Genomic DNA, 25916 nt, shown 5'->3' with positions numbered 1-25916 from the left:
TTCATCATCCATTCGAATAATTCATATCCGATGCCCTTTATTTCGTATTTGTCGTTCGATGTAAATTCTGTGACATATTCAATTTCTAGCTACTTATATATATTTATACAATAGGTGCGTATCTCGTGTAACTGCAATGTAGGGTTTATCCAAAAACAGTGCCACTCACCAAAATAATTAATACCGCGATGCCCCTGATAGAAAACATACTAAAAGTGTCGTAGAGGAAGGCACAAGAAAAGAGGAGAAAAAGATATTATCGTATACGATGGAAAAGTATACGAGTGAGGAAGGAAGAGGGAGAGAGGGAGGGCGAGCAAGGGAGTGAGAAAGAGAGAGGAGAGAGTTTATATAGGAGGCGAAGTGCGCGCGCTCGTTCAGTCCGGCAGTCACAGTTCTATTCGATTCATCCGGACCGCAAGGATCCTTCCGATTGAAATCCCACAAGACCACCCCGCATGCAACAGACGAAAAGTGGTGACCTTTGACCTTCGCCAGGATAAAAACAGTCAACATAACCCCATAGAATTCGGTGTATCAGACACAATAAGATCAATCTACCAGAAAGTGTGTGGTGTTATGTGCTAGTGAGAGAACAGTAAAAATGACCAACAGCATGAAGCAGACAGTCATCAAGTAAGTTTTTCTTGTTCATTAGAAGAAGGAAAGCTAGATATAAAGAATACGTTACTGATTTACGTGTTTTCTTGAGTATCGACACTGTCTTTGTATTTTATCCGATGTCCTGTGCTGTTTGTTGTCACTTTCGACACCGCGGTTGACCCTCCTGTTGCTTCTGTACTGCTTGTGTTTATGTCTTTGTCCGTCACGAAAGAGTCGAAGCTCGGCGTCCTTTATTAGGCAAGAAATTCCATGAAAGTCGAGAGCCAAGCTGACGACTTTTACTGCACATTATTGACTCGTTACGTCGTTTGTCGATTCGATCGATTTCCTTTTACGTCGAACGCGATATAATGCACTTTCGGTACGAACTTTCTCAGCTAATCAGAAGCCAGGAAAGAAATGACGGTTGCTTATACTCGAGCTTATTTGAATTGCCGGAAGTCTTGCACGTAAATAAATCAACTGCGACGCCACGCGCTTTCTGTACTTTGCTTCTGAAAAAAGTCAATCGAAAATAATTGATCGATACGAATTAGATTTGCGCATTGGAATTTTTTATATTGAATCTTATGAAAATTTATTAATCAATTATTGAGATTCCCTTTGTGCATAATTACATATTTATTGTTTATGGGGTAGTCATCAACAGTGTCACATTTGACACGATAACCTATTGATTTCGAATCATTCTCAATCGGAAAACAAATACCTTCGATTGAATTTAATTGTATTTAAATCGGAAGTCGATTGCTTTCAACAAATCAAGAATTACTTAACCAAGAATTACAATTGCCATTTACGTAACAATAAAAAGATTAATAACACGGACAAAAGGACTAATAATACAGATATTGTAGTCTAGCCGAGGATTGAACTTACGCAATTTACATGAACAATATGTAACGACAAACCAATAATAAGAATTGTAGAGACTGAGTTTTATGTGACGTCTGTATGACACAAATACTTTGGTTATGGTCAATTAAGTCAACAAAAACTTTCTTTCTCAATATCCATTGTCCGTGTCGAAAATCGTTTATTTCCAAGTTGTTTTTTTTTCCACATTTTCCTTCACGCTTCGAGGTCTGCCGAACTGTGGCGCTGTTAGCTCAAATAATTAACTTCTTGACTCTTCGAACTACGTTACAGTGACAATCGTTGAGTATGAATTTTCATAAGGTACAGTTCCTAATAATTTCTCAGCGAATATTCCAGATATTATTTACCGTTGTCCAAGCTTGATTCCAATCGTCGCTGCATCGCTGCTCGGTACTTTAGAATTTAGGTCCCGTTAACTGATACCAAAGTTATTCTAGGTATCTCGACACCATCCACCCTGTGCACGTTTCTGGTGAAAGTTTAACGCAGTCGTACGCCACGTGAATATTATGTCTTCGTGGTGCAGGTTTATCAATAAATGTCGAAACTACTAACAAACGGCGATCGAGACGGAAATACGGGAGGAATAAATTGATAGAATGTATCGAAGGAAAGAAAAATGTTAAGGATAACGTAGAAATGACTCCTTTAATAAGAGCGTTGTTACGTGTAATCGCGCAACGTCGTAACAGGTGATAAATCCTATGTAAAATATACGTCACGACGTCTAAATAATTTTCGCAAACAAACTTTTAAGCCTTGTCTCACTTTGCAAGAGGCGACTCTGACTGTGCTGCAAGTCAGGCTCAAGCTGCCTCGTGCTTCTTCATTTCTGCACAATTCTAATTACACCGTACTTGCATCGCTTGGACTCGCGGGCAAGACCCACGCGAATTTCAGAATTCATTATGCAAATTCTTGTGCGTCGATGCCAAAACAACGGAGTGCCGCGGTGTATCAGTTCATTCTGATGGGAACGATTAATTTCGACGTATTTTCAACTGTACCCTATTTTGCTCTGACAACTTTTTCTTTTTATTGAACATAAAAGAGATAGCATGTTTAGCATGTTCGAGCATTATCAAAATACCCTAAACAAGATGAATAATTGTCATTTTTCTTTTTTTCATACAAACAAAATTCCCTATTTACAAAATTGATTCGCGTTAATTTTTTTAAAAAACTTGTAGTACCCAAATATTACCAATACGTACGTCCATATTATTCGTCACTGAGGACACGTGAAACGTGCATTTCGAACGGACGCGACAGAGCAGCAAAAAAAATGGCGACTAAATTCTTTCGAGGCAAAACAAAATTTGTCGAATACAAAAATAAATGAAATACCAAAAAGTATCGATAATACAAAAGAATATTCGTACCTGATATACAAAGTATAATGATAAACAGTAAAAAAGTTTCAGCCTCTTCATTCGACTTGCGTAGTTAAATAAAATTGTCGCTCAAGCGTTTCTTACGTGACGAGAATTTTTCATTTCTGCGATATCCTTTCGAAATTACATAACCGTCGAAAACATCAGGATCATAACGCGGTCGTTTATACGCGTTGTTCGTACCAAGGCACAATTTGATAATTGCGATGAATTTGAGGAGAAAAGTGTATTCTTTCAAGTAACTACTCGAGACACTAATTCCCGGAAATGATAAGCTGTCATTAACGACTCCCACATACGAGCATTGGTCAGGGCTGTAGTCACCGGAATACATTTTACGTATGCAATCCTACGTACTCTACCTACTCTACATACTCCATGTCCTCTTATGCCTTATCGATGCTACTCGGCAAAAGCCTATCCTTCTAATTCAATATGGATTCCACATACTCACCTGTTGTCACTGTATCAGGAATCGTTTGCATGCCAAATAATTTCGCGACATAGTCCCAATTTTTTTTTCGCCAAAAGTATGTTAAACATATGTAATACAGAACGACACGTTACTTTGGAAAGTTTCCAGTGAAAATTGCCTAATAGTTTTTCTTAATCGAGAACGCGCGTACGGGGTCAATGGTTACTACGTAAAATTTGAAAATCGGTAAAAAAATTTTATGGATCCAGGTGACTCGATGGAACAGTAAACAAAAATTGTATCGCGCGCCACGAGATAACAAAAGTATTGACTTCCTGTCCGAAAAGTCAGATTATACCAATTGGAACGAATAGCTAAAGTCAAAAGCTACGCTTTCTATCAGTGGGCTCTTCACTGATTTACGATGCACGTTTGGCTACATTATGTAAATTCATTGCTGGCACGAGCGAAAATAGTTTGAGATAAAAACGGACTCCTCGAGACCGCCACTGAGTCTTTCGCGATAAGGATTATTGCTTCGGATTTCGACTTCCGAATCGTCTGGCAGCCGTTAAGAGTCATCAGTAAAACGTTTTATCGACGTATGCAAGGAAATTACAGGCGCGTCTCGATCGTAGATCCAGAACCACCCGGACTCGGCCATATTGTTCGAGGTCAGAGGATCACACGGCAATTTGCCGCTCGTCCTTCTGAAAGTCCGATCTCCATCAGCCTACGAACTGATAAACCTGATAGGATTTCCGGTTTAGCCAGCCGAGAAATTTGAGATCGACCCAGACCTAATTCACTCTTCCCGTCGCTAAATACCGCAAAATTGAGAGAACCCCCAGATAGCCCATGGACAAGATATCGCCTATGATTTCCGCCCTGAATGTAGCAAGTAAAAAAACAGCATCGATCACTCGTAATATTAATCTTACATTTATTTTTGAAAATTGTAAAAAAAAAAATCAAATTCTGCCGTCCGGTTATCTTGGAAAGCGTTCGACAACAGGCTCGATCGATCATGCATAAAAATTTTATTTTCTTTTTTTCCCCTCATAAACAGAACCATTGCGCCATCTAGCCGTGTAGGTTTTACACAGTGACCTCTCGCCAGCAGAACTTTCGATCTCTTTTTTTTTTGACCACCCGTCAGACTCGGCATTCAAAACTAGAACGTCGTAGGTAACTTTGGTGAAATCGGTCCAGCACCTTTCGGCCTCATTGAGTTTCTTGATCCTTCAGCATATCCAGACACCCAGAAACACCCGTTAGTCAAAGCAACCCCTACTCTGTTGATATCGAATAATAATAACGTAAATCCATTAATCCGTAGCACCCAAAGTGATACCGTATAATTTAATATTAAATGATTTATCGTTGAGGGATTTCCCTGAGACAAATATTGGTACTTGCATCTTGTGAGCACAGCATAATATATCGGACGTTGACTTTCTAATGCAAGATGTAAGAAGTCCCTCCATGCAGTCGGAGTCGCATAGAGCAAAGTACTTGGAGGTCAATACACTCTTACCAGTTCTAAGTACCAAGCAGCTTTATTATGTTTTTGCCGTTGGCAGAGAACTGCCTGTGCTCGTCGACATTGGTTATTACTCAGGATTTACGCACTTTATTTATACCACCCATAAGAGACCAGCCTCTGTAATAATTTGCATTCCTACTGTACGTTCGCGGTTGAAGATCATCGGCATAATAGATGCCTGCAATATGTTGCGTACGTAAATATTTTACCCGCTGACGTTTCCATATGTATTTAGCTTGAAGTATCGAAAGAGTAGAAATATCTGTTGCGAGTGGTCCGTTTGGACAGTAAAAACGAGCAAGGTGTATACTGGGAATTAAATTACCCAAAGCGTTGGTGCAAACGAAACTTGTACAGTAAATAATTTATATGGCATCTAGGAGTTAGATGTTACCTAATCGTGGTTAGACACGTTGGAAAAATCTTGCAATATTTCAATAGCTACTTGTATAGCAAACTAAACGTTCGCCGCTTGTCTTTTGTTTCAACAATTGCGACAGCTGTCGATTCTTACTGAAATCGCCAGCCGTTGGAATTGCCCGTCGTAAAAGTGTCATATACTCGTCATGCTGGTTTCCTTTTTTTCCACGAAATATCTACTACGATTTACTGCCAGGATCGAACGATCGGTCTGAAGTATGTCATAATATATTTTTTTAATTATTGCAAATATTTTATGCTCTTCGAACCTCATTATTAATTCTAGTAAAAAAGTTATGGGACAAAAATTCGTGCTGCGCGTCGTACGACTGATATTAAGGGTCGTTTCCACCAACGCCAGTTCAGGCATTCGCTAAGAATTAAATTTGACGTCGACCAATCAGACGCCCCGACTCTCGAATCGTTCTCGTGAATCTCGCAGGCCGGCCAGTGTTTTTCAAACGTGAAATCACACGCGAGAAACGTTAAGGCAAACTCGTAAATACGCGCCCCAATGCTCGGGCAATAATTTCTTAGTTCAATTTTCTCGCTTCTGTCGCTGCAACTGACGCTGAGCAGTCACGGAATATTTTTTTTTATAAAATATACTTAAACTCATTTTATTATCGAGTGATAAGAGTCCCGTCGATAAATCAATCAATCGATAAGACGTATCCATAGCGTGAAAAGTGCGAACCGTCCAGACGTATTACGAATGTCAGGGGCATTGCTTTGTGGCGACGTGTCTCCCTTGCGAGGAACGCACATTGGTCTACGGCATTCCGGCGACGTCGCTCGTTCGAAACGCGGTCGGAGGAATCTCGATGTCAAAGAGTAAGCAAATGTCACAGTTAACGACTCTTAATGCTGCTCGACGACGCGTCTGTCATTGAATCTTGTGGAATTGGACACCGTCAAAATGTCACGAATATCCAGTGTTGTGTCGATCGTTGTTAAACAGAAGTCGTATAGGTTATGTGCGCACAGACATGTACGTCGTCGCGCAGAGAAAACTGACAGGATAATTATGAGTTTGATTTAATACAAGGAATTGTGCTGTCTTACGTCGATGTTAGATTGGTTGAAAATAATGTGCGACGATTATTACGTTTTAAAATAGCTCGAGGCTCGTTGGGTAAGTATTACAGAATTCAACGGTCAGAAACATGGCCACGCTACGATGTTTACTTCTTGATACGGAACTTTCGTTCGGAGGTTTATGCAACTTCCAGTCGCTTAACAGGATATGCGGAGTACGTGAAAATTTGCGGTAACAAGTATATACGTATGATATATGTATTTGTTGACGTATGGTTATTCTCACACGAGGAATATGAAACGCGGAGTGATCAGGGTGGCATTGTTTTTTTTTTTTCTAGAAGTATTTTTCACTCGGGTATTGCGATTGGTGATTGCATCATGCATAAATACTTTTTATTTGATATTATATAAGTTTGCACTATGCATTACGAATTTCTTAACAAAAGATCCCGTGAGCTTTGATTGATGTATTGTAAAAAAAGAGAGGTTATGTTACGATACCTCCAGGTATCTTATCTAGATGAAGTGATTCCTTTTTTTTAAATTTAAGGTCAGACAAATTATTTCTACATATTGATCGAGATCGAATTGCTTCTTATTTGATTGTACGATTATCTGAACTCTTGATATTTCGATTTCAAGTTTAATTTGATTGACTGCTCGAAAATATTGTCTTGTGGAATACTCGAAATTATTTACGTTTGAATCTGCTAAAAAATTTTTACGATCCAGACGGCCACATCAAGCATATTCCCAGACAGCGGAAGAGGTCTAGGTTTGAGATAAATCCTATGGATATATCTTAAATGAATGTTCCGGAAGAAGTCCCACAAACGTCCAGAAAAGGTCTCGGACCTTTTTCTGGGACATCCTGAGGTGGTGAAATTGTCCGCCAATTTATGATCCTTCCCAGACATCCTGGGAATAACCCATCAAAACACATAGACATTTTATGAATCCAAAAAATATATATCAATAAACATAATTTTTACAAGCCATCCAGTCGATCCTGAAGATGTCCTAAGGAAGTTCACAATAGGCTTTCCCAAGATTCATAAATGTTCATCCGAAACAAGACATCCCGAGGATGTCCTAAGGTCGCCGGGATGGTTTTGGGAAATTCAGGATACAGGTTGGGATAATTCCCGAGGACGTCCTGTGCTGTCTGGATTCTTATGAATATTAAGAATCCAATACACGCCTTCCATAAAGCATTCAGAATCTTCTCTTTTCTTTCCATTAAAGAATATTATTCATAAAACGATAATACCTGATTCGATTCTTCATGAAGATTATATTATTAGATACTTTTCAATATGGCTGCCAGATTAAAGTGCAAAGCAAAATCGTAAGCGGACATCGATTGTAAATCGCTACTCGCTAATGGCAGAGCACTGTTCTCCTTTACTCTAAGTGCAATTTTACTGCTGACAATAACGTACGACCGACTGTATATCATTCTAGAATATGGCGTATACGGTAACACGACATGAAGGATCGATCCTCCATTACAAGGCCGACCATTTCACGGTTCTGATTCCGTTTGCGGCACGAAGCCTCCTACCGTTCACGGTTCATGGAAACTGTCAAGCAGTTGAAACTGCACGAAGAGCCAATAATATATTAAACTTGACACCTGAAAGCTGTTGTTCACCTGGGTTCGTTATTACCTCTTTCTTTTTTTTTTCCAGAAATCCCACCTGGTGGAAAAGACGATCGGCCCTGGAACGTGGTTTAACGATTGTAGCAGTTTCCGGTGCCCTTTTGTGTATCGCATTGGCCGTAGCACTCGGAGTCCTCGCCAGTAATGTTGGCCCGTGTGACGTCAGCACCACCGGTAAGTGTCAAATTTGAAAAACCAAATTTTTGCTTATCACTACACAACTTTTTTTTGTCCACCTGACTGTTGCAAAAACCGTGCACGTGGCTTGAGACTCATTCCATCTCATGATAAACATTTTATAATAAAATAAATTTCTTAAAGATTAATTGGGTCAACTTATAGATAGGTACCGATATTTTTTTTGTCATATAAAAAAATTTTCTTTCGAACAAAATTTGACTGATTTTTTGAGTTATTCTAGCGGGCTATAAAGATTAGCGAATTATCATGTTTATCAATATTCCTCTTAACGCCTTATCGATCACTTGCGCAACAAGTCTATCAGTCTATTTTCTACTATACCAGACTATTCTCTCACGATGAACAAGAGTGAATTAATGTAAGCGCATTTTATAGCAGGCTCTATGATTGCCCATAATTATCTTGACGATTATAAACTTAATTGCGACCCCGCGAGACACGATGCCGTAGCCAGAGAATGCCAAGCGTATCGTTTACGGCATTTCAAACCGTAAAAGGACTCGTCAGCCACGATCCAAGGCCGCAATCGCGTCTAATATACGTACGATAAAGATAATCGAGATAATTCGATCTTATCGATAATAGTCGATTTATCGAAAATCATAACCAACACAAATCAAAATATTTACAAATCGCGTCCAATGACTTAAGGCAGATTAAGTCAAATGAAATCTTAATATTTTTTTATCTCCACCTACCAATAAGTCACGTTTCAATAAAGTGACGTAGCGAGTCCAGGATGTTCGTGTACTCGCGACCGGAAGACGTTCTGACGTCGCGACGCTTGATGTCCCGAATACAATATTTTTAGGTGAACTCTTCTCCCAACAGTCCCAATCGTTCCGATCGAGGTTAATTGATCTACTTGGAATTCGAGTTAGGGGCGCAGGCAGGGTCGGGGGCCAGATGAACGTAAACGCGTTAAAACGTTTGAGGGGTAAAAGCGCAGGAACGTAGACGCCTAATTTGCACGTCCGGCAATTACTAAGACCGAGCACGATTTATTAAAACAGCCAAATTCGGGCGTAACTGCTTATCCTAGGTAACAGGCGCAATCGACCACTTTTATAGTGGATCCTCGCTAACTTTAGTTAAGTTCAAATTAGACCATCGAATCTGTCACTTTTATTTTGGGAGTCGGTTAGAAATCTTAGAGAATAATTTTGTAGACCTAACGCCTACTTGGATATATAATCTACGTACCGATGTACGAGGATCAGTATAGGGGAAGATAAAAAGAGTCTGTACGGTCCACGCTCCTTTTCACGCTATTTGTATCGTCTAATGCACGCTTCTGCACTTTCTTTCCGCAAATGTCACCACGCCTGCACCTGCACGAGAATAGTTCCTGATAACAGTGAGATGCTACCATCCACAGCGGAGGCTCTTGGCGGTGGACCACCTGCCAAGGATGTCTTCAGTGTCAGTCGTGGACCTGAGTCAGACGACGTCTGCTTTACAGCGGGATGCGTTCACACAGGTACGTTGTTATTTTATGTAAAATTGTCTCTGACTTTGTTGTGTCTAAGACTCTGGTGTGTCTTTACGCAGCATCCAAAATACTGGAGAGCATGGATCCTAATGTGGAGCCCTGTGACGACTTCTATCAGTTCGCCTGCGGTGGATTTCTCAAAGAGACCACCATACCTGATGATAAGGTCAGCGTGACCACCTTCAGTGTTATCAGCGACAAGCTGCAGGAGCAGCTCAGGTTGAGCATCGAGGAGGAAAGCTCTCCTCACGAACCGAAGCCATTCAGACTGGCCAAGAACCTCTACAAAGCTTGTATGAATAAGAGTAAGTGCCTGATGAGCAAGCTGTCGAGTGTTATCGGATCTAAGTGACGTGCTTTTGCAGCTGCTATCGAGTCCCTGGGTCTGGATCCTTTGAAGAAGATCCTCCAGAAGTTGGGTGGGTGGCCGGTTCTCGATGGGGACTCCTGGAAGGACGGTGACTTCGATTGGAAGAAGAGCGTCTACGTCTTTCGTAAAATGGGCTACTCCGTCGATTATTTTATAGACTTCAGCATCGGCGTCGACCTCAAGAACAGTACTAAGCGCGTGATCGACGTAAGTGACATTTCGGAATTTTCTGGAACGTATGGGGAAAGTTTATTTATCGTAATGACCAATATTTGTTTTTATTACAGCTCGATCAAGCATCTCTTGGACTCTCGCGAGAATATCTCTCCAAAGGATTTGATGATAAGATCGTGCAAGCTTATTACAGCTACATGGTAGACATCGCTGTAATTTTGGGAGCTAACAAAGCAACTGCTGCTAAGGAACTCAAACAATCATTGGAATTTGAGATAAAACTCGCCAATGTGAGTTTAAATATTTTTTTCAAGGATTCTCTGGCACTTCTCATGAGCTCTTGATAATCATTTGCGTTTTATTCTTTAGATCTCCCTGCCTAATGAGAAACGTCGTAATGCTACTCTTCTCTACAATCCAATGACTATCGCGGAATTGACCAAGACCTATAACAGCGTTCCCTGGAAGGAATACTTCAATAATCTTCTACCATCCAATGTTCAGGTCGACGAGAACGAAGTGGTTATTGTTAATGTCCCTAGTTTTATTTCTGATCTGGAGGAGCTTTTGAGTCAAACGCCAAAGAGAGTGCAAGCCAATTACGTCATGTGGAGAGCAGCTGGTGCTTCAGTGAGTTATCTTACTGAGGAAATTCGAAAAAGGCAATTGGCTTACTCGACCGCCTTGAGTGGAAAAACCGAACGCGAAGCAAGATGGAAGGAATGCGTGGATATCGTATCCGGAAGTCTGTCGATCAGTGTAGGAGCACTTTACGTCAGAAAGTATTTTAAGGAGGACGCTAAGAAGACTGCAGTAGAAATGGTCGCTGATATCAGAGAAGAGTTTACGAAAATTTTGAAAAAGGTGTTACTTCGTTTTTATCAAAAACTAGATTATCCACTTTTGGGCCTTTTTCGAATTTATTCATATTTCAGATCGAATGGATGGACGAGGAAACGAGAAAGAGCGCTCTGGATAAAGCTGCTTCCATGTCCAGTCATATTGCTTATCCTGATGAACTCTTGCATGACAACAAACTTGAGGAATTTTATCAAAATTTGGAACTGACTTCCGACAATTATCTTGAAAGTATCTTGAATCTGACTCTCTTTGGCACGGAATATTCTTTTAGCAAACTTCGAAAACCTGTGAACAAGAGCGACTGGATAACTCATGGAAGACCAGCAGTAGTAAACGCATTTTATTCATCCATTGAAAACAGTATACGTAAGTAAACTTGATTATTTGAAACCAAAAGAAAAAGGAAAATTAATCGACTCAACCTGTCGATGATCCTGTTCACAGAATTCCCTGCTGGCATTCTCCAAGGTGCCTTCTTCAGCAACGATCGTCCCAGGTACATGAACTACGGCGCTATTGGATTCGTGATTGGCCATGAAATCACTCATGGATTCGATGATCAGGGCAGACAGTTCGACAAGGAGGGCAATTTGGTAGACTGGTGGGCGCCGCAAACTAAGGAGAACTACCTGGAAAGGGCGGAATGTATCATCAATCAGTATGGAAATTACACAGTGGAGGAAGTCGGATTAAACGTGAGTCAATGCTAGTAGAAGTAGAAGGAGACATGAATGCTAGTCGTTTTCTAACAAAAATTAACATTCTTATACATACCCGTATAACTATCTATTGATAGCTTAATTCAAACAGCTAGAGCAATATAAATGGACTGTATGTCAGTTAAATATTGACTAACTGTCCTTGAAAAGCTAATAAGTGAAGACAGACTAACGAGTAATAACGTATCATTACTTTTACACTTTGCTTAATTATAAAGGCGTTAAATACTATTTTAATGACAGTACTTAGTCAATGACAATAAATCAAACGTTATCTGACACTTTTAAAGGCAGTCGTAAGTACACTGATATAAATGCCTCTCTATGGTTTCACAGTTGAACGGTATAAACACGCAAGGTGAGAACATCGCAGACAATGGCGGAATCAAGGAAGCTTATCTGGCATACAATCAATGGGTTAAGCGAAACGGTCCCGAGAAGAAGCTTCCAGGTCTACGATACACTCCTCGTCAGATGTTCTGGATCAGTGCTGCAAACACGTGGTGCAGTAAATACAGACCGGAAGCCATCAAGTTGCGTATCACAACAGGATTCCACAGTCCTGGAGAATTCCGTGTCCTGGGGCCTCTTTCAAACATGCCCGAATTTTCAAAGGACTTCAAGTGCCCACTTGGCACTAAGATGAACCCAGAGAAGAAATGCTCCGTCTGGTAGAGCCTAAATGACATTTCGATCGCAGGAGTCAGAAACTTCCGGTAGGAAATCCAGATGAAGAACGAAAGAGGAGGTTGTTGATTGCCAACAGGAAACGATCGTTAGATTTATATCTGATCGCATCATGACCGTCCTTCCTTCATCTTTGAAAATGATGCCAATCCATTTCCATCCACATTAACGTGCTTTTGTTATATTCTCGCTAGGTCTGCTCTCTGGTACTCATTTAAAAAAAAAACCAGAATCCGTGGCTCCGCATTTGCATCAAATCCAAAAACATGAGTCACGTACAATGGAAAGATTCATCAGGTTCCTTCGATCCCATTTCTATTGCGCGAATGTTCCTGTCGCGAGATTTTTCTATAAATTCTTCTTCCTTCAGCTAATCGCATATCGTCTTTGTATACGGAAGTAGTCGCGTACAGTCGTGATCCGTCCACGAGAAGGCAGTGTTACTATCGATTGTTATGACGATTCCTGCAGACACTTCTACGGGAGTACGGAGTTACTAATCGAGAATGAGTTTGTCATCGATTTAAAAAAGAAAGCTTAAATCGATCTGTCGTCTCATCGACTCCTTCGCTACGGCGATCTTTCATTCTGGAGGAATATTTATATCACTGTTATACGCATTGGAACACTGTATATACAGACGAAACGATGTAACGGAAGTTTATTGACGTGTGAGACGGTCGTGAAAGATGAAAATAAAATTTTACTTCGTTAATTATAAATTCGCTATTGATCATTCACGATCGTTTCACTATACAACGTTATCGAGCGTATTGAGATATTTAAAAGAATTCCAAGACGTTTAAAGATTCTGAAAAATGTACATTTGGCCATATATAGAATTTGCAAAATTTTTACAGATAAAGTGTAGTTCATACTTGCGAATTAACAGGAATTTTCTACTCTTCTTGTGACTTCGTATATTACATAGGGTTATAAGTATTCTTTTGATGTAATGTGGTATCATGCGTGATCGTTGGATTGAAACTTTAAAAGTTACACATGTTTTTTGTTTCTGTCTTTTTCCTCGTTATTTACGTACCGAATTCAAATTCAATTGGAAAATATTCAAAGTTGTTAATTAAAGTTACCGTTACGAAGTATTTAGACGATCTAGTATTAATCGTAGCTGTTATCATAACTGACAAGCATGCATTGCGCTGCTTTAACACGTTATCATACTACCCATTTACACTTCATCGCAAACTCTCATGCATAAACAGGTATACACGCGATACACATTTGAATAATATTAATTAATTTGTTAGAGCTTCTCTGTCCATGGCAAAAGCGTAGTGCCTAACACTAGAGTTTGCGATAGTTCATATTTATTACAACGATGTATTATTTTGCGTTTCAAGTAAACGAAGAAACTGCATATATTTAGTAATGTATTTGTTGAATGTAAAGTTTTAGTAATAAAAAAAAAAGAAAATCATTCAGCTCATTCAATTATCTGCGTGATTATCATCCAGATGTGTTTAACCTTTTGAGTCCCAAGCAGCGCGATCGCGCTGTTTTGCTTTTGTCAAAAAATTCTAGTACGTTTGAGCGCTATCGATTAAGAAAGCGCTATTGCGCTGTTCGGCGTTTCTCGATAATGTTCTTTCAATGGCCCCTGGGATTCAAACGGTTAATAAATTAAAAATATAAAGAGGATCAAATATCAACTGTACAAGTCAGTTTGAAAATCAATAAATTTCAGTCGTTAAATTGGAACAATTTGATATTTATTAGTTGTACTCATACGCATGAAAATGTAATTTTCAAGCCTGTGCATTGTACGTAGTAACTTACAATAATGGAACCAATTGTTATCGCAGTGATTGTAACAGTTTTTGTCAATATACATATATTGCCAAGCTTTCGCGGTATTTACATATGTATTTTGTTTACACATGACACTCATGATGCAAGAGTGCGAGACTTGCATATAGGTTTGGTAAGTTCATTAGCACGATCTACCCCCTAGCATTTTGCTACCAGCCGCACATTTTCACTCAATATTCCAAGATCAGTCCAGTACGTGATAACATTCTCTCGTATGGCCTCTATTAATTACACAATAACACTTAGCCTGATTATCAGGCTACTGTTAACTAATTCGCAGGTGCTGCCTCTATTGCCTGTAAGTTTGACTTCGTTTGGGAATTTGAATCTGCATTTTCATTTTCATATGTAGATGAAACTTCCTCCTTCTCTTCTTTACTCTGCCACTGGACCTGTGAAATTAAGAGTAAACTTATTTATCTTATCCTGATGTCTTGCGAGATAGCTACATTAGTAAATGTTATATTAAATCGTACCCTCTCTCTGTGTTCTCGAACAGCTTTATTACACTCCTCGATGGCCATTTCCTCTGTAAGGATACCATCCACGGAGGCATAGGCAGCTGCCTGCCACGAAACTCCTAATTTGGCTAACTGACGACCAGACATTCCTTCAGTCATCTCTGCCACCTTGCTGCAGAGAGCACTGTAGTCGAATTGAGCGACCTTTAACCTTCTCTTACCCTCGGTAGCTGGTTGAAGGACGAATTTGTCAAAGTACAACCGAACTAAGCGCTCGCGTTCTTCTTTTCCAGGTAGAGAGAAACGTACCATGACGTCGAGACGATCGTCAACTGCATAATCGAATTGTTTAGCTGTGTTGGAAGCAAGAACCAGCATGAACTTGTCACTTTGTTCGCCAGTTCTGTATAAAAAGGCGTTCAATGCTGATCTGAGATCCTGTGAAATCTGTTCACCCAATCTTTTCCTGAGGAAGGCGTCAGCTTCATCAATGAATAGCAAGAGGCCTTTCCTTGATGTAGATGCCCAGTCGAAAACTTTGTGAATGGCCGTGACACCATCCTGACCTAAGGGTGCTATGTCACCACCTGTCAAGATGGCGTAATCCATTCCGGAATGTTGAGCCAACTTCTTTGCAAACATTGTTTTCCCTGTTCCTGGTGGACCGTATAACAAAAGATTTCGGTACATTCCTCGGTTCTGTTTTGTGTTTTTAGTTATTATTGCGATGTCACGCAATCGCTCCTCAAGTTTCGGCGCGAGAACTACACCAGATAAGGCGTCTGTATTTTTGTCTTTAAGCTTTTTTATAGCCTTGATCGGATGCTTCACGGTATCCAGTACAGAAAATCGTGAAGTTTCTCGTACTAAGGACGGTTTCCCTAGATGAGCCTCGATATATCGTGCAGCTACACCAGTCGAGTTCTTTGCAGCGTAGCCTCCGAATAGTACAAGACTTAACCCACCCGCGAGTGCAAGAATTTTATCCCAGTCTTGAAGCAGAGAAGTGGCACCAGTTCCCAGAATAGATCCAACAGTCCTGAAACATTTATTTTAAAGAGTTCAATTTGTTTGCAGTAAGTATCGCAAGGATTAAAAATAAAGTATAGGTATAAAATAACATACGTAAGAGATTCAAGACGAGTTTTTCTATTTTCTGAAGCTATTAATTGAATTTTCTTTAGATCCACATCTTGGTTTTCTCTATCTGCTTTAGCCTTGGCTTTTATTTCAGCTTCCACTCTTTTCAATTCATTTTTATTCCTCAATTCCATTTCATGCTCTATTGTGGCTTTCCTCATAGCTTCTTGCTTAGCTACGGACTCTTCTTGTCTTCTCAAATTCTCATCATTCATTCTCTGTTGCTGAGCTAATTGATCATCGTATCTTTTCCTGGCTAATTGGTCCTGATACTGAGCCTTCATTTGATGCTGCTTAGATTCCTCCTGTAATGTCTTCCGCCTCTCTTCTCCCTCAATCCTCTTTTGTTCGCCCTTCATTTGCTCAATACCAGCTTCATACTCCTTTAACTTCATTTGCATTTCAGTCTGTCTGGTAAGTTCTTGCATCTCAGCAAGTTTCAAAGCTTCCTTCGCATGTGCTAAAACCAACAGACTCGAACATTACATAAATACAAAAGAAAATCTTTCAGGGTATCCTCACTGATTAGAAACTAATCTACAGTTACGACTTTATCAACCTACGAAACAATTTTGAATGATCCCACAACTTTTCATTCATCTATTCTATATAATAAGATAGTCCAAGAAATTGCCAGTGTTCGAATGTCCGATATTATTAAACTAAAAACATTATCAGGACTTTTTCCAAAGCTTTCCATGACTCCGAACGTATTATCACTTAAAAAATACAACTAAAAGAAGGCTTCATAAAACTTGTATCATCTCGCAGACAGGGGGTCATCTTCCATCGTGACTTAAAAAAATTCAACGAAGGCAACCATAACCCATAAAACCAGTTGCAGCTTACGTAATATTATATAAGGTGAACATGAAGCAAGAAAATAACAAATAAAATCAAGCATACCGGATCGTTCGAGCTCTTTGGCAGCCGCCGCGGCTCTTTCCAATGCTCTCGAATCGAATCTATACGCTTCCATTTGAGTCTTCGTCATCGTATTCTTGGGTGGCTGATCACCGCCTCCACCGGCACCGTCTCCGGATGCCGGTGGCTGTACCAATTGCGAGAAATCTTGAGGCGTTTGTGATCCGCGGTATCCAAAAAGCCACGACATCTTAAATTTTAAGTTTCTATTGATACGTCACGACAGTTTATTATATGCAAACACGTTTTACAACACTATACACCGGTACGAGAAGGTAGCACACGACACGCTTTTCTACACTCTTCTCTACTGCTCTATTCCCCACGTGCACATTCTGACGAAAGATGATGAAAGAGCAAAACGGGCGGACCAGGGCGGACTCTGAACCGGAGATTGACCAGAGCCGACAATACTCCGAATATATACGAAGAGAGAACGAAGATGCTCGAACGCTTGCGCGCCTCAATTAAACGGCCATTTTGAAATATTTGTCGTTGGCGCTCTCTTGTGAGGCCGAATGCTGTTCTTTGACAATATTATACGTAAGAAATGCTAGTACATTTGTAATTGAATGAATATTTGAATGCTCACAAATTTTAGTTGGACATTTTACAATTGTTGAGAATTGTATTAGGGACCTAACGGCCTTTTTGTTTAGTTTGATTTGGTCCCTTCAAGCAGCACCATCACTGTTTCTAGTGTTGGCAAAATCCGTCGAGATAGAACTTAAATCGGGAGAAATGTGAATTTCTATGAGTGTAATATATGATATTGTATACTCGAATATTTAATAGTGATGCAGAATAATCTATTGAGTGGATTTGCCGAGAAAATACGGAAGCAGCAGTGTGTTGTGGAGGCTGAAAAGAAACAGTCAGCTCGCTGAATAAGCAAGCTACCAGACGGAAGATTAGAAAAAGGAAGAATTGGTATCGTATTTTCTGTTTTGACATTGTATCTTTTTATTTGTATGGAAAACAATTTCATTATCTTTTAGAACTTCTGATAAATGTAAATGTACAGATCTACCTAGGTTAGAGGGAACATGCACGATGAAAGTAACTGTGTAGAATAATAAAAGGAAAGAGATCATAGCGTATGCCCTGAAACTATGAAAATCTCAATCATTCCAACAACATTTTTCGCACATTGGCAATCTTACGTCATAAGAAATTTCTATAAATTGCGAGGCGACATTTCTAGTCGTTTCGCATTAATTTTAAGTCGAGTAGAGTCTCACTCGGCCGCTTGCCGGTACCACCGGTTGCCTGTACCTGGCGCGAAATTCGACCAAGTCTTTTGAAGGCTCGACGAGTCACTCATCTGTCAAATTCCTTCCCAAGAATTTGAGATTCAAAACCTAAATGACCAATGCCGTCCGTTTTTTGTAAATTAGTAGCTGTTTATGTTGAATATTAAGAACAAATTTTAGACTAAGAAAGCAACTAACTATATATTAGATTATTAGTTCCTTTATTTTAGTTCAAACTTTATTGCTCTAGTTTAAAATCATTTTACAAAATATACATATATTGTTGCTCTTATTTACAATGATTCACGTCAAATACTGTTTCGGTGGATTTTCTAATTTCTTTTACCTTGAAAGTCAAACTATCGTATTTATAAGATTTTGTTCATTTGTACAAAAAGCAATGCCACACTAGAAAACGCATACTCGAAATGTTTTAATGTATCTGGTCGATAATGGTGATTGTGGAAATCAATGAATTTATTAAAAGACTACGTAACATCATTATGTCTTTAGCGCTATCCAATATTACAGATTATAGTCTTACAATAAATAAACTCTGTTTCAAATGTAAGAAAATATGTTACAATCGCACACCACCTAGTTTATCATTCGCAAAATCACGTTGATGATTTGATTTAAAAAACGCTTAAATTTTCAAATAACAACACTCGATGCATCGCTTATTAAAAAATATTTATCACGTTCAAAATAAGCGATGAAATTTATACAAATTTATAACACGAGCTTGAAATTTCTGCGAAATTTCAAAAACTCAAAGTTTGCTTTCAATATCGTCATTGATGGGAATGGGATTAGTTGCCGAACATTGTTCCTTAAATGTCAGTTCATTCTTTTTTGGTTTGTCCTTCAGATTGTGAATACCAGCATAATGATTCTCGATCTCTTCAAGTGTTCTACCTTCCGTTTCCGGTAGTATAAAATACAATGCAACAGTACCCAAAAGATTGACACTCGCGTAAAACCAAAAAGTGCCAGCAAGCGTGATGCCTTCGTTCATATACAAGAATACTTTATTGACAATGAAGTTGAAGACGTATGCAATGGAACTAGCGGCACCGGAAGCTCCACTTCTCACCTAAAGGAAAAGAAAAAAAGAAAACATTGAAAAAGCTGAACCTTTGCTATAAAAATGTTCATCGAGCTTGATCTCCTTAAAGAATAAATAAAACATATGGCAAACCTGTCCAGGAAAAACTTCTCCAATGAGAATCCAAGGTAGAAGTTTAATTCCCACGTGCGACATGAACGCAGCCCCAATGAGTAGAGTCATTGGCACCCAAGTATATTTTTCGCCATTCAATTTCCCTTCGTCTATCATATATGTGTAAACGGCAGTGCCAAAAAATCCAAGACCCGTACCAACGGTAGATAGAAAAGAAAGCTTTCGTTTTCCAGTGAAGTGTATGGCAGAGATGCATATGAGCGTCCCCGCAAGTTCAGCGGCCCCAAGGAACACAGCAGCCGTGTAATTATCGATGGGGGCATTCAGCTCAGAAAATATGACAACAGCAAAAGTTTGCAGACTGTGAACCCCGCCAAAGGCAGAAATGAAGAAGGTCACGATCATCAACGTAAAAGGTAGATAGAAGGTGCGTCTGGTGTATCCTATCCAAGGTTTCTCTTTAATCGTTCCTTCGGATTCTTTTCCCGCAGGTTTGGACATCGATTTACAAAGCGCCTGGAATTCCTTTCGCACGTGGAGTGGTGTCACCCATCCCCGTAGCCAGCAGAGGGCACGTTCCGCACTCTGAAGACGACCTTTGCCTTTTGATAAGTACACAAAATAACGTATAAAATGTTTTTATCAATTTCATAATTATCAGGTATTGCTGTGACCAATTGATAAGTACCGGCTAACCAGTAAGGACTCTCTGGTACCAGACACAGAGCAGCAAAGCACAAGACTGGATAAGCTGTATTGATAAGAGCCACTGTTCTCCAACCAGTCATACTTCCTGCCAGCAATTGTGTGAATACCCCCAGGATGACGGACGTTGTCGAGGTGGCGGACAACATTCCCCGGACGTGAGGTTGTGTGATTTCCGCTACGTACGTCAGTACAGGTGCTTCGATTAAACCGCCAGTGATTCCAGTCAGACATAAAGCGATGAGCAATGTCGTAGGATTGGTAGCATAGTGAAATAATAACCAGGCAATGGTAAACGGTACGGTAGCGATCATCATAGTTTTTCGTCTTCCAAAAAATTGCGAGATTGGACCGCTGAACACGCAACCAACTGGCACGAGAATTAGATTGATGCTGCCTGTATAGTAATTTTAAGAAGAAATAATTAATGGGATAATAGTAAGAATTTTAAAAGATTTCTTTTCTTTCAGTTTTATACATACTGATCCATGACAGTTGTTCCGTGTTGACCTGTATTTCGGAATGGTCTTTTTTCAACTCTGGGATGAGGATCGCCGAGAAGCCGAGAGTCGATCCAAAAGTGATTAGCAAAAGATTCTTTGCACATACGGCACAAACTTGTGGAATTGACTCCCGCAATTTAGAAACGGCCTGTACTTCCGCATTTCCGTTCAGCTCGGCCGGTAAAGTTTTCTCGCTGTTACTGGAAATTGATAGATAGAGATAATATAATAATTATTCTCTTTTAGTTTGCCATAAACTTCGTTTATATAACGATAAACTGTTTGCTCTTCATAAATTACGTTTTGATGTTCTTAATTCTTTTTTTTTTTCATTTTACTCGATAATCAATATCTCTAATGTAATAAATTGTATGCAACAGTGTATAGTGCGTTCGCTATAGTAACGTTATATTGAAAGTTCATTTTCTCCTAGCTACAGTATACTGACGTGTCAAATGTATATAGTGTTTATTTAGTTATGTAACAGAAATCCTTGGAGAGTTACGGCATATTGTATTTTTTTTAACAGACAGATTGAGGATATCCATCTACACACAATTATCTAGTCAAAGTAGTACACAGGTGATTCCAGTTGAGAGAACGTTACCGTCCGTATAAGATTTTTTAGTTTTAAGTCTACAGTTCAATTTGTAAATACAAAGATAAAATTAAAAATTTTCATTGTTCGGTCTGAATCGTTGCCATTTGAAATTTAAAAGCGACCTCGAGCATAGCATCTACCTGACTCGTAGCCACAACTTTCAACGTTATTATGTGTCTTTAAATTATATGAAAACTGGTCGCAGACCTTGTCAAGTCCATACCTAAGTGACTATAGTGTAGGATATTAACTTGAAAACCTCAGTAGTTACGTAAGCGTCCTCTTAAATTACGGTATAAAGATTAAAAACGTCATTTTCGAAATCCGAACAAAAACCACTAAATTGTTAATTCGAAGAAAAATGTAATTATCTTAAACCACATGCTTCAAGATAACGTATGACATTTAGTCTGTATCGATAATCCCAGTAGAAGTGGAGAGAACAGAACAGACACTCAAGATCAAATATAAAACCTGATTTTGTAGAAACTCAGCGAGATTAGTGTAAAATTACTGTAACATGAAATTCTGTTAAATTATTCCTGGCGACTCGTTTAGTGTGAAAATAATGTAATAACACACGAAGATAGAATCATATGTTAAGATGGTTGCTCGTTCATTTGTCTGAATCTTTCTAGTGAGCTGAGCGAATCCTTTCACTTCCAGTGATCATTCTTCATTTTGTATAATTGACCGTCCTCAATCGATACGATATGGTAGTACAAATGACAGGCGGATATGGTTTAGAGAGACTATAAAAAGTAGACCGGTTCAGAGACCTTAATTCATTGTATATACACACATATGACAACCGTAGTCACCTGTCGCATGCAGAGTACAGATACTGATATACAGGGTGAAGCATTTAAATCGAGATTGTCAAATAACTTAAGAATAAGGTCTTATATGAAAAGGTGTTTGAGAAATTTGTATGGGTTTAAGGGGGCAATAAAATGGCCTACCTCAATTTTATTGATGAAGGGTCTTAATTAAAGTAGGCCATTCTATTGCTCCCTTAAACCCATAAAACTTTTTTTTGAAACATTTTTTCATATAAGACCTTGCTCTTAAGTCATTTGACAGTCTCGATTTGAATGTTTCACTCTGTATATACTATGGATTCGAGATACCATGAAGCACTGAACAGAAATTGTATAAGAATACAAGTCACCGTTATTAGGGTACGTTCGCAATAAATAACCTGCAAGAAATATATCCTGCGGGATGTAATTATAGGCCTTAGCTGAAGACTATTATTTCAGTACTCTGAAGTTTGACCGTGACGATGAGACGTTCACTTCTGCTACGAATAGAGTTCACTGAGCTTTCTGATAGTAAACTTCTTATTAAAAAAAAAAAAGCAAACTTGGCGATTAGACAGAAAAACATTACGTAGAATTAATTGATAGTAGTTATATAAGTAATGGATAAAATTATAATAATTATTTTTAATCGACATTATACAATTGATGTTATAGTAGAAATTTGTATAAAAAGAAATCGCTATCTATTTCGCTCGTCTTTATCGCGAATATTTTATATCTTGTAGACAGTATGGAATCGGTACGAAAAAAAATTCGGATTATTGTTAAGCGATCCATAAATATACGTCCGGAGGCAGTCTGCCTCGTTTGTCGGGGATTATGACGATGATACCGACGATTAAGTCGAAACGCAGTATACGATGTTATAAAAATGATAATATTTTAATCTTATTGGTTTTACCGAGTAAACCATGCGTTTCTGAAGAATTTATAGTCGGTTATTAAAAGTCCTTCCACGGGATGAGACATCCACGTGAGGCTGTTGCAAATAGCCAAGTCGTGACACAGTTCGACGTTTTATCTGATCCAAAGAAAATGTCCTCCGAATGCAATGACCGCCGAGATATTCGCATGCTATTTTTTTATAATCTGCGTTATTTATAGATACTGTTATTATCTTAATTGCGTGCAAAAGGACTGTAGATAAAATATGGTCTTATCTGATTTTTATTCAAAAATTATATCGGATAAGACCTATTGTGTACTAAACTATTTTATCGATTTGTATCATACTACTTCAGATCAAAGTTGGCATCAAGTGTAATTATATCGATAGGATCTATCTTATTTCCGAGTAAGAGTTAATCAATGTTATGATTATGATTGGTTGAATTTTTAGAAGCATTTATAATATACGCTACATTAATATATATTCAGAACTACCAATTTATCGGACTTTACCTGCCTGAGAATATTCAAAGCAGTCAAATGGAATATTCTTATCTAAACTACGTTTATCAACTTGTTTGGTAATTCATTATTGATTCATTATTGACGAATTGGGATAAAGTGAAGCCTATCTATGTTGCTCGTTAAAAGTACAAAGTCAAAATTGTATGTAAGTAATGATTATTTGTACTTATAATGTAGGATTTTGAGATACAATACAATAGCTATAGTATGGAGATTGCATTTGAAACTTTGAATCTGATAAGAAATACAAATTGTATTAATGGATAATTATTAGATTATAAAAACGTTTGAGGGTAATGAATTGTAATGAGTGAAATTCTAATGTTAATTTTCTACCATCTGTTATTCGCTAATCTATATATATATATATATATAATTACCGTTCATTGATCCTCTTTTATACATATTCAACCCAATCAATACTTTCACCAAGGGTTTGTATGAGTTCAAAATTAACGTTCTTTTCGAAATTTCGAAAGTCTTGCACTAGATCAATTAGAAATTGACTGTAGAAAATATATGAAAGCACACTTATGGAATATATACAAACATAATTTTGGAGTATGCGCGTCAACAAGCACTTTATCAGTAAATAATAGTTAAATTTACTGCAAGGACGTAAACAAAATTATGATTATATTTTATCGATAATTTAATGATAATTTAAATTCTTTTCGCTCCACAAATAATTCCAATATATAAAATCGTATAACCAATTTCCATAGATATTTTGGTGATTCAGATTTATTGTGAATTGGTACACGCACGGTCCATGTTATCCTATCAGAAATTATTAAATCTAATTGTTATTCTATTATATATTACATTATATACAATTATCCGAATTGTATATCTCTATTCGGATATCAATTTTCCACGGTTCCATGTATTTATGCTAAATCATGTGAATTACGTAATAACAGGAAAAAACACGTTATAAAACAAACACAGTTCAGACGAATGAGTTCTGCGAAAACGATACTTGTAAGGATATATAATAGGAAGTCCCTCATGAAGTGATCATTGCATGATTCTTTACTTCCGGTTGAAATAGTGTGACTGTGTCACGTGAAATTCATTTCATATGACAAAAGTGCAGTTGGACCGGAATAACGTGTCAAGTAGGAAGATGCATACAGCGGGTATAGGAGAAGTGAGATAAGGCAGTGTAAAAAATGAGGTTTACGTAACTATTAAGCGTCAAATCCGAATACGAGACGTTTGTTTACACGAATAATCTTTTATGTGATTTTTGTATTTTTGACATTTAATAAATGCCAAAAACGTATCCTGGACGTCTAGACGAAAAGCGATACAAATATTTTCTAATTAAAATTGCAATTGACGAGGTGACCCGGAGGGTAAACAAATTTTTAATAAATGCTCCAATAAAATTGAAATAAAAATTTTGAAAAATTTCATGGGCAATCTTTATAACTAAATTTTTTTCTGTAATAACGAAAATCGCCTCGTTTATTTATAAACCTGAAAACAGGTTTGACCGTCCATTCGGAATTTTCCTACGATTGAGAAAAATAGCAAGCAATATCGCAGGAGGAAATTGAAAAATTTAATTAACAACGATCAGCGAAAATCAAATTTGTAAACGCTCACGAGCGATAATAAAAATAATAATTTTCTCAAACACGGAAATTTCTGGACCACGAGTGAAAGTGAAACTTTATGCAGTATAGGTAGTTATAGTGACTTTATAAAAGAGTCATACCTGTTGACGTCATCTGGAATTTGTTCGGAAGCCATGAGAACTTGCCCAAAATGGAATAAAAATAAAAAAAAAACAATTTTCACACAAATTTTCGTTACTTTCTAAAATCACACATTTCTCATGATTTTAATGCCGACACCGTGATTATAAATTTTGCAAAAAGTGACACGTGCATCGTTAGGATTCGTCTATCGGACAAAGTTCGAAACTGAAAAAAAAGAGCACGTGTAATTTTGATAAAAGTCCTGAAGTTTTATTCGTGTCGACTTTTCCCAAGCAGTACGAATCGACTGAGAAACTTGTTCAAGTTACAAAGCCAGAATGTCTCGTTACTTTCAGTTTCTCCCTCCTCGTACGCGCTATTCCCCCTCTCGTTGTTACATCTAAAAAGAAGATACAAGAATACAGACGATTTTTAATCAGGTGTCATATCGGTCGTCCGTTTCTTTAATATTGGCGACGCTCGGAGAGCTAATCGTCACGATACGTATTCAGCCTCGGAATACTTAATTTTAGGACACTCAATAGAATTGATAAAAAAATAATTTTATAATTACATTTAACAAGTTCCACATCGTCCTTTAGCGTATAGGTATCGTTGGTGAATACGTCACATTGATTAGTAACAAATTTTATTTTTATTCAAAATTTTTTTCTAGCATCCAATTAGACCATAGCGATAATTCGTATAACGTTCTATTTGAGCAGCATCGTACTTGTTCATTTTGTATTTCGAAACAAAATTTATAATGACGATTTCCTTGAAAAGTCAACTGGACGTTAATGGTCACAACGAGGTATGAAACCTGATAAAAAATTTTTGCAATATTTTTGGTCAATAAAATTTTTTTTTTCATTTTTCTAAAT

The 25916-nt window shown here is 38.2% G+C and overlaps 3 protein-coding genes across 5 annotated transcripts; 1 reads left to right on the top strand and 2 right to left on the bottom strand.

Moving 5' to 3' along the window:
* The first annotated feature begins 361 nt into the window (after positions 1-361).
* On the top strand, positions 362-13924 carry LOC107270008 (neprilysin-2). Of its 3 annotated transcripts, none has more exons than XM_015744600.2 (10): positions 362-636; positions 8011-8156; positions 9529-9663; positions 9735-9980; positions 10041-10252; positions 10333-10509; positions 10589-11083; positions 11155-11446; positions 11525-11775; positions 12136-13924. In XM_015744600.2, exons 1-10 carry the CDS (start codon positions 605-607, stop codon positions 12472-12474), a joined length of 2325 nt encoding a protein of 774 aa, XP_015600086.1. In that variant the 5' UTR covers positions 362-604; the 3' UTR covers positions 12475-13924. The 3 variants fall into 3 exon arrangements, with proteins under 3 accessions (XP_015600086.1, XP_024943266.1, XP_024943265.1); XM_025087498.1 differs by lacking the exon at positions 362-636 and adding an exon at positions 5979-6112 and having other exon boundaries at positions 9562-9663; XM_025087497.1 differs by lacking the exon at positions 362-636 and adding an exon at positions 5979-6112.
* A 270-nt stretch (positions 13925-14194) lies between these two features.
* LOC107270009 (ATPase family AAA domain-containing protein 3) lies at positions 14195-17229 on the bottom strand. Its single transcript, XM_015744602.2, has 4 exons — positions 16824-17229; positions 15903-16377; positions 14793-15816; positions 14195-14708 (listed from the first exon to the last, which is right to left on the bottom strand). Exons 1-4 carry the CDS (start codon positions 17029-17031, stop codon positions 14586-14588), a joined length of 1830 nt encoding a protein of 609 aa, XP_015600088.1. The 5' UTR covers positions 17032-17229; the 3' UTR covers positions 14195-14585.
* A 1069-nt stretch (positions 17230-18298) lies between these two features.
* LOC107270011 (facilitated trehalose transporter Tret1) lies at positions 18299-25780 on the bottom strand. The gene is made up of 5 exons (XM_015744603.2): positions 25050-25780; positions 20465-20685; positions 19966-20379; positions 19296-19879; positions 18299-19190 (listed from the first exon to the last, which is right to left on the bottom strand). Exons 1-5 carry the CDS (start codon positions 25082-25084, stop codon positions 18867-18869), a joined length of 1578 nt encoding a protein of 525 aa, XP_015600089.1. The 5' UTR covers positions 25085-25780; the 3' UTR covers positions 18299-18866.
* Between the last annotated feature and the right edge of the window lie 136 nt (positions 25781-25916).

The sequence above is a fragment of the Cephus cinctus genome, unplaced genomic scaffold, assembly GCF_000341935.2.
Source record: "Cephus cinctus unplaced genomic scaffold, Ccin1 Ccin1_scaffold0696, whole genome shotgun sequence".
Lineage (NCBI taxonomy): Eukaryota > Metazoa > Arthropoda > Insecta > Hymenoptera > Cephidae > Cephus > Cephus cinctus.
This window is presented reverse-complemented; position numbering and strand designations above follow the sequence as displayed.

Bases quoted from the DNA above. Each gene is read 5' to 3' on its own strand.
- LOC107270008 (XM_025087497.1), top strand. From the start codon at position 5,994: ATGTCAGGGGCATTGCTTTGTGGCGACGTGTCTCCCTTGCGAGGAACG. The intron at 8,157-9,528 runs GTAAGTGTCAAA...GCACGAGAATAG, and splicing joins GTGTGACGTCAGCACCACCG to TTCCTGATAACAGTGAGATG. The intron at 9,664-9,734 runs GTACGTTGTTAT...GTCTTTACGCAG, and splicing joins AGCGGGATGCGTTCACACAG to CATCCAAAATACTGGAGAGC.
- LOC107270009 (XM_015744602.2), bottom strand. From the start codon at position 17,031: ATGTCGTGGCTTTTTGGATACCGCGGATCACAAACGCCTCAAGATTTC. The intron at 16,378-16,823 runs GTATGCTTGATT...TGTTGGTTTTAG, and splicing joins CAAAGAGCTCGAACGATCCG to CACATGCGAAGGAAGCTTTG. The intron at 15,817-15,902 runs GTATGTTATTTT...TAAATGTTTCAG, and splicing joins ACTCGTCTTGAATCTCTTAC to GACTGTTGGATCTATTCTGG.
- LOC107270011 (XM_015744603.2), bottom strand. From the start codon at position 25,084: ATGGCTTCCGAACAAATTCCAGATGACGTCAACAG. The intron at 20,686-25,049 runs GTATGACTCTTT...ATCAATTTCCAG, and splicing joins ATTCCAGATGACGTCAACAG to TAACAGCGAGAAAACTTTAC. The intron at 20,380-20,464 runs GTATGTATAAAA...ATTACTATACAG, and splicing joins GGAACAACTGTCATGGATCA to GCAGCATCAATCTAATTCTC.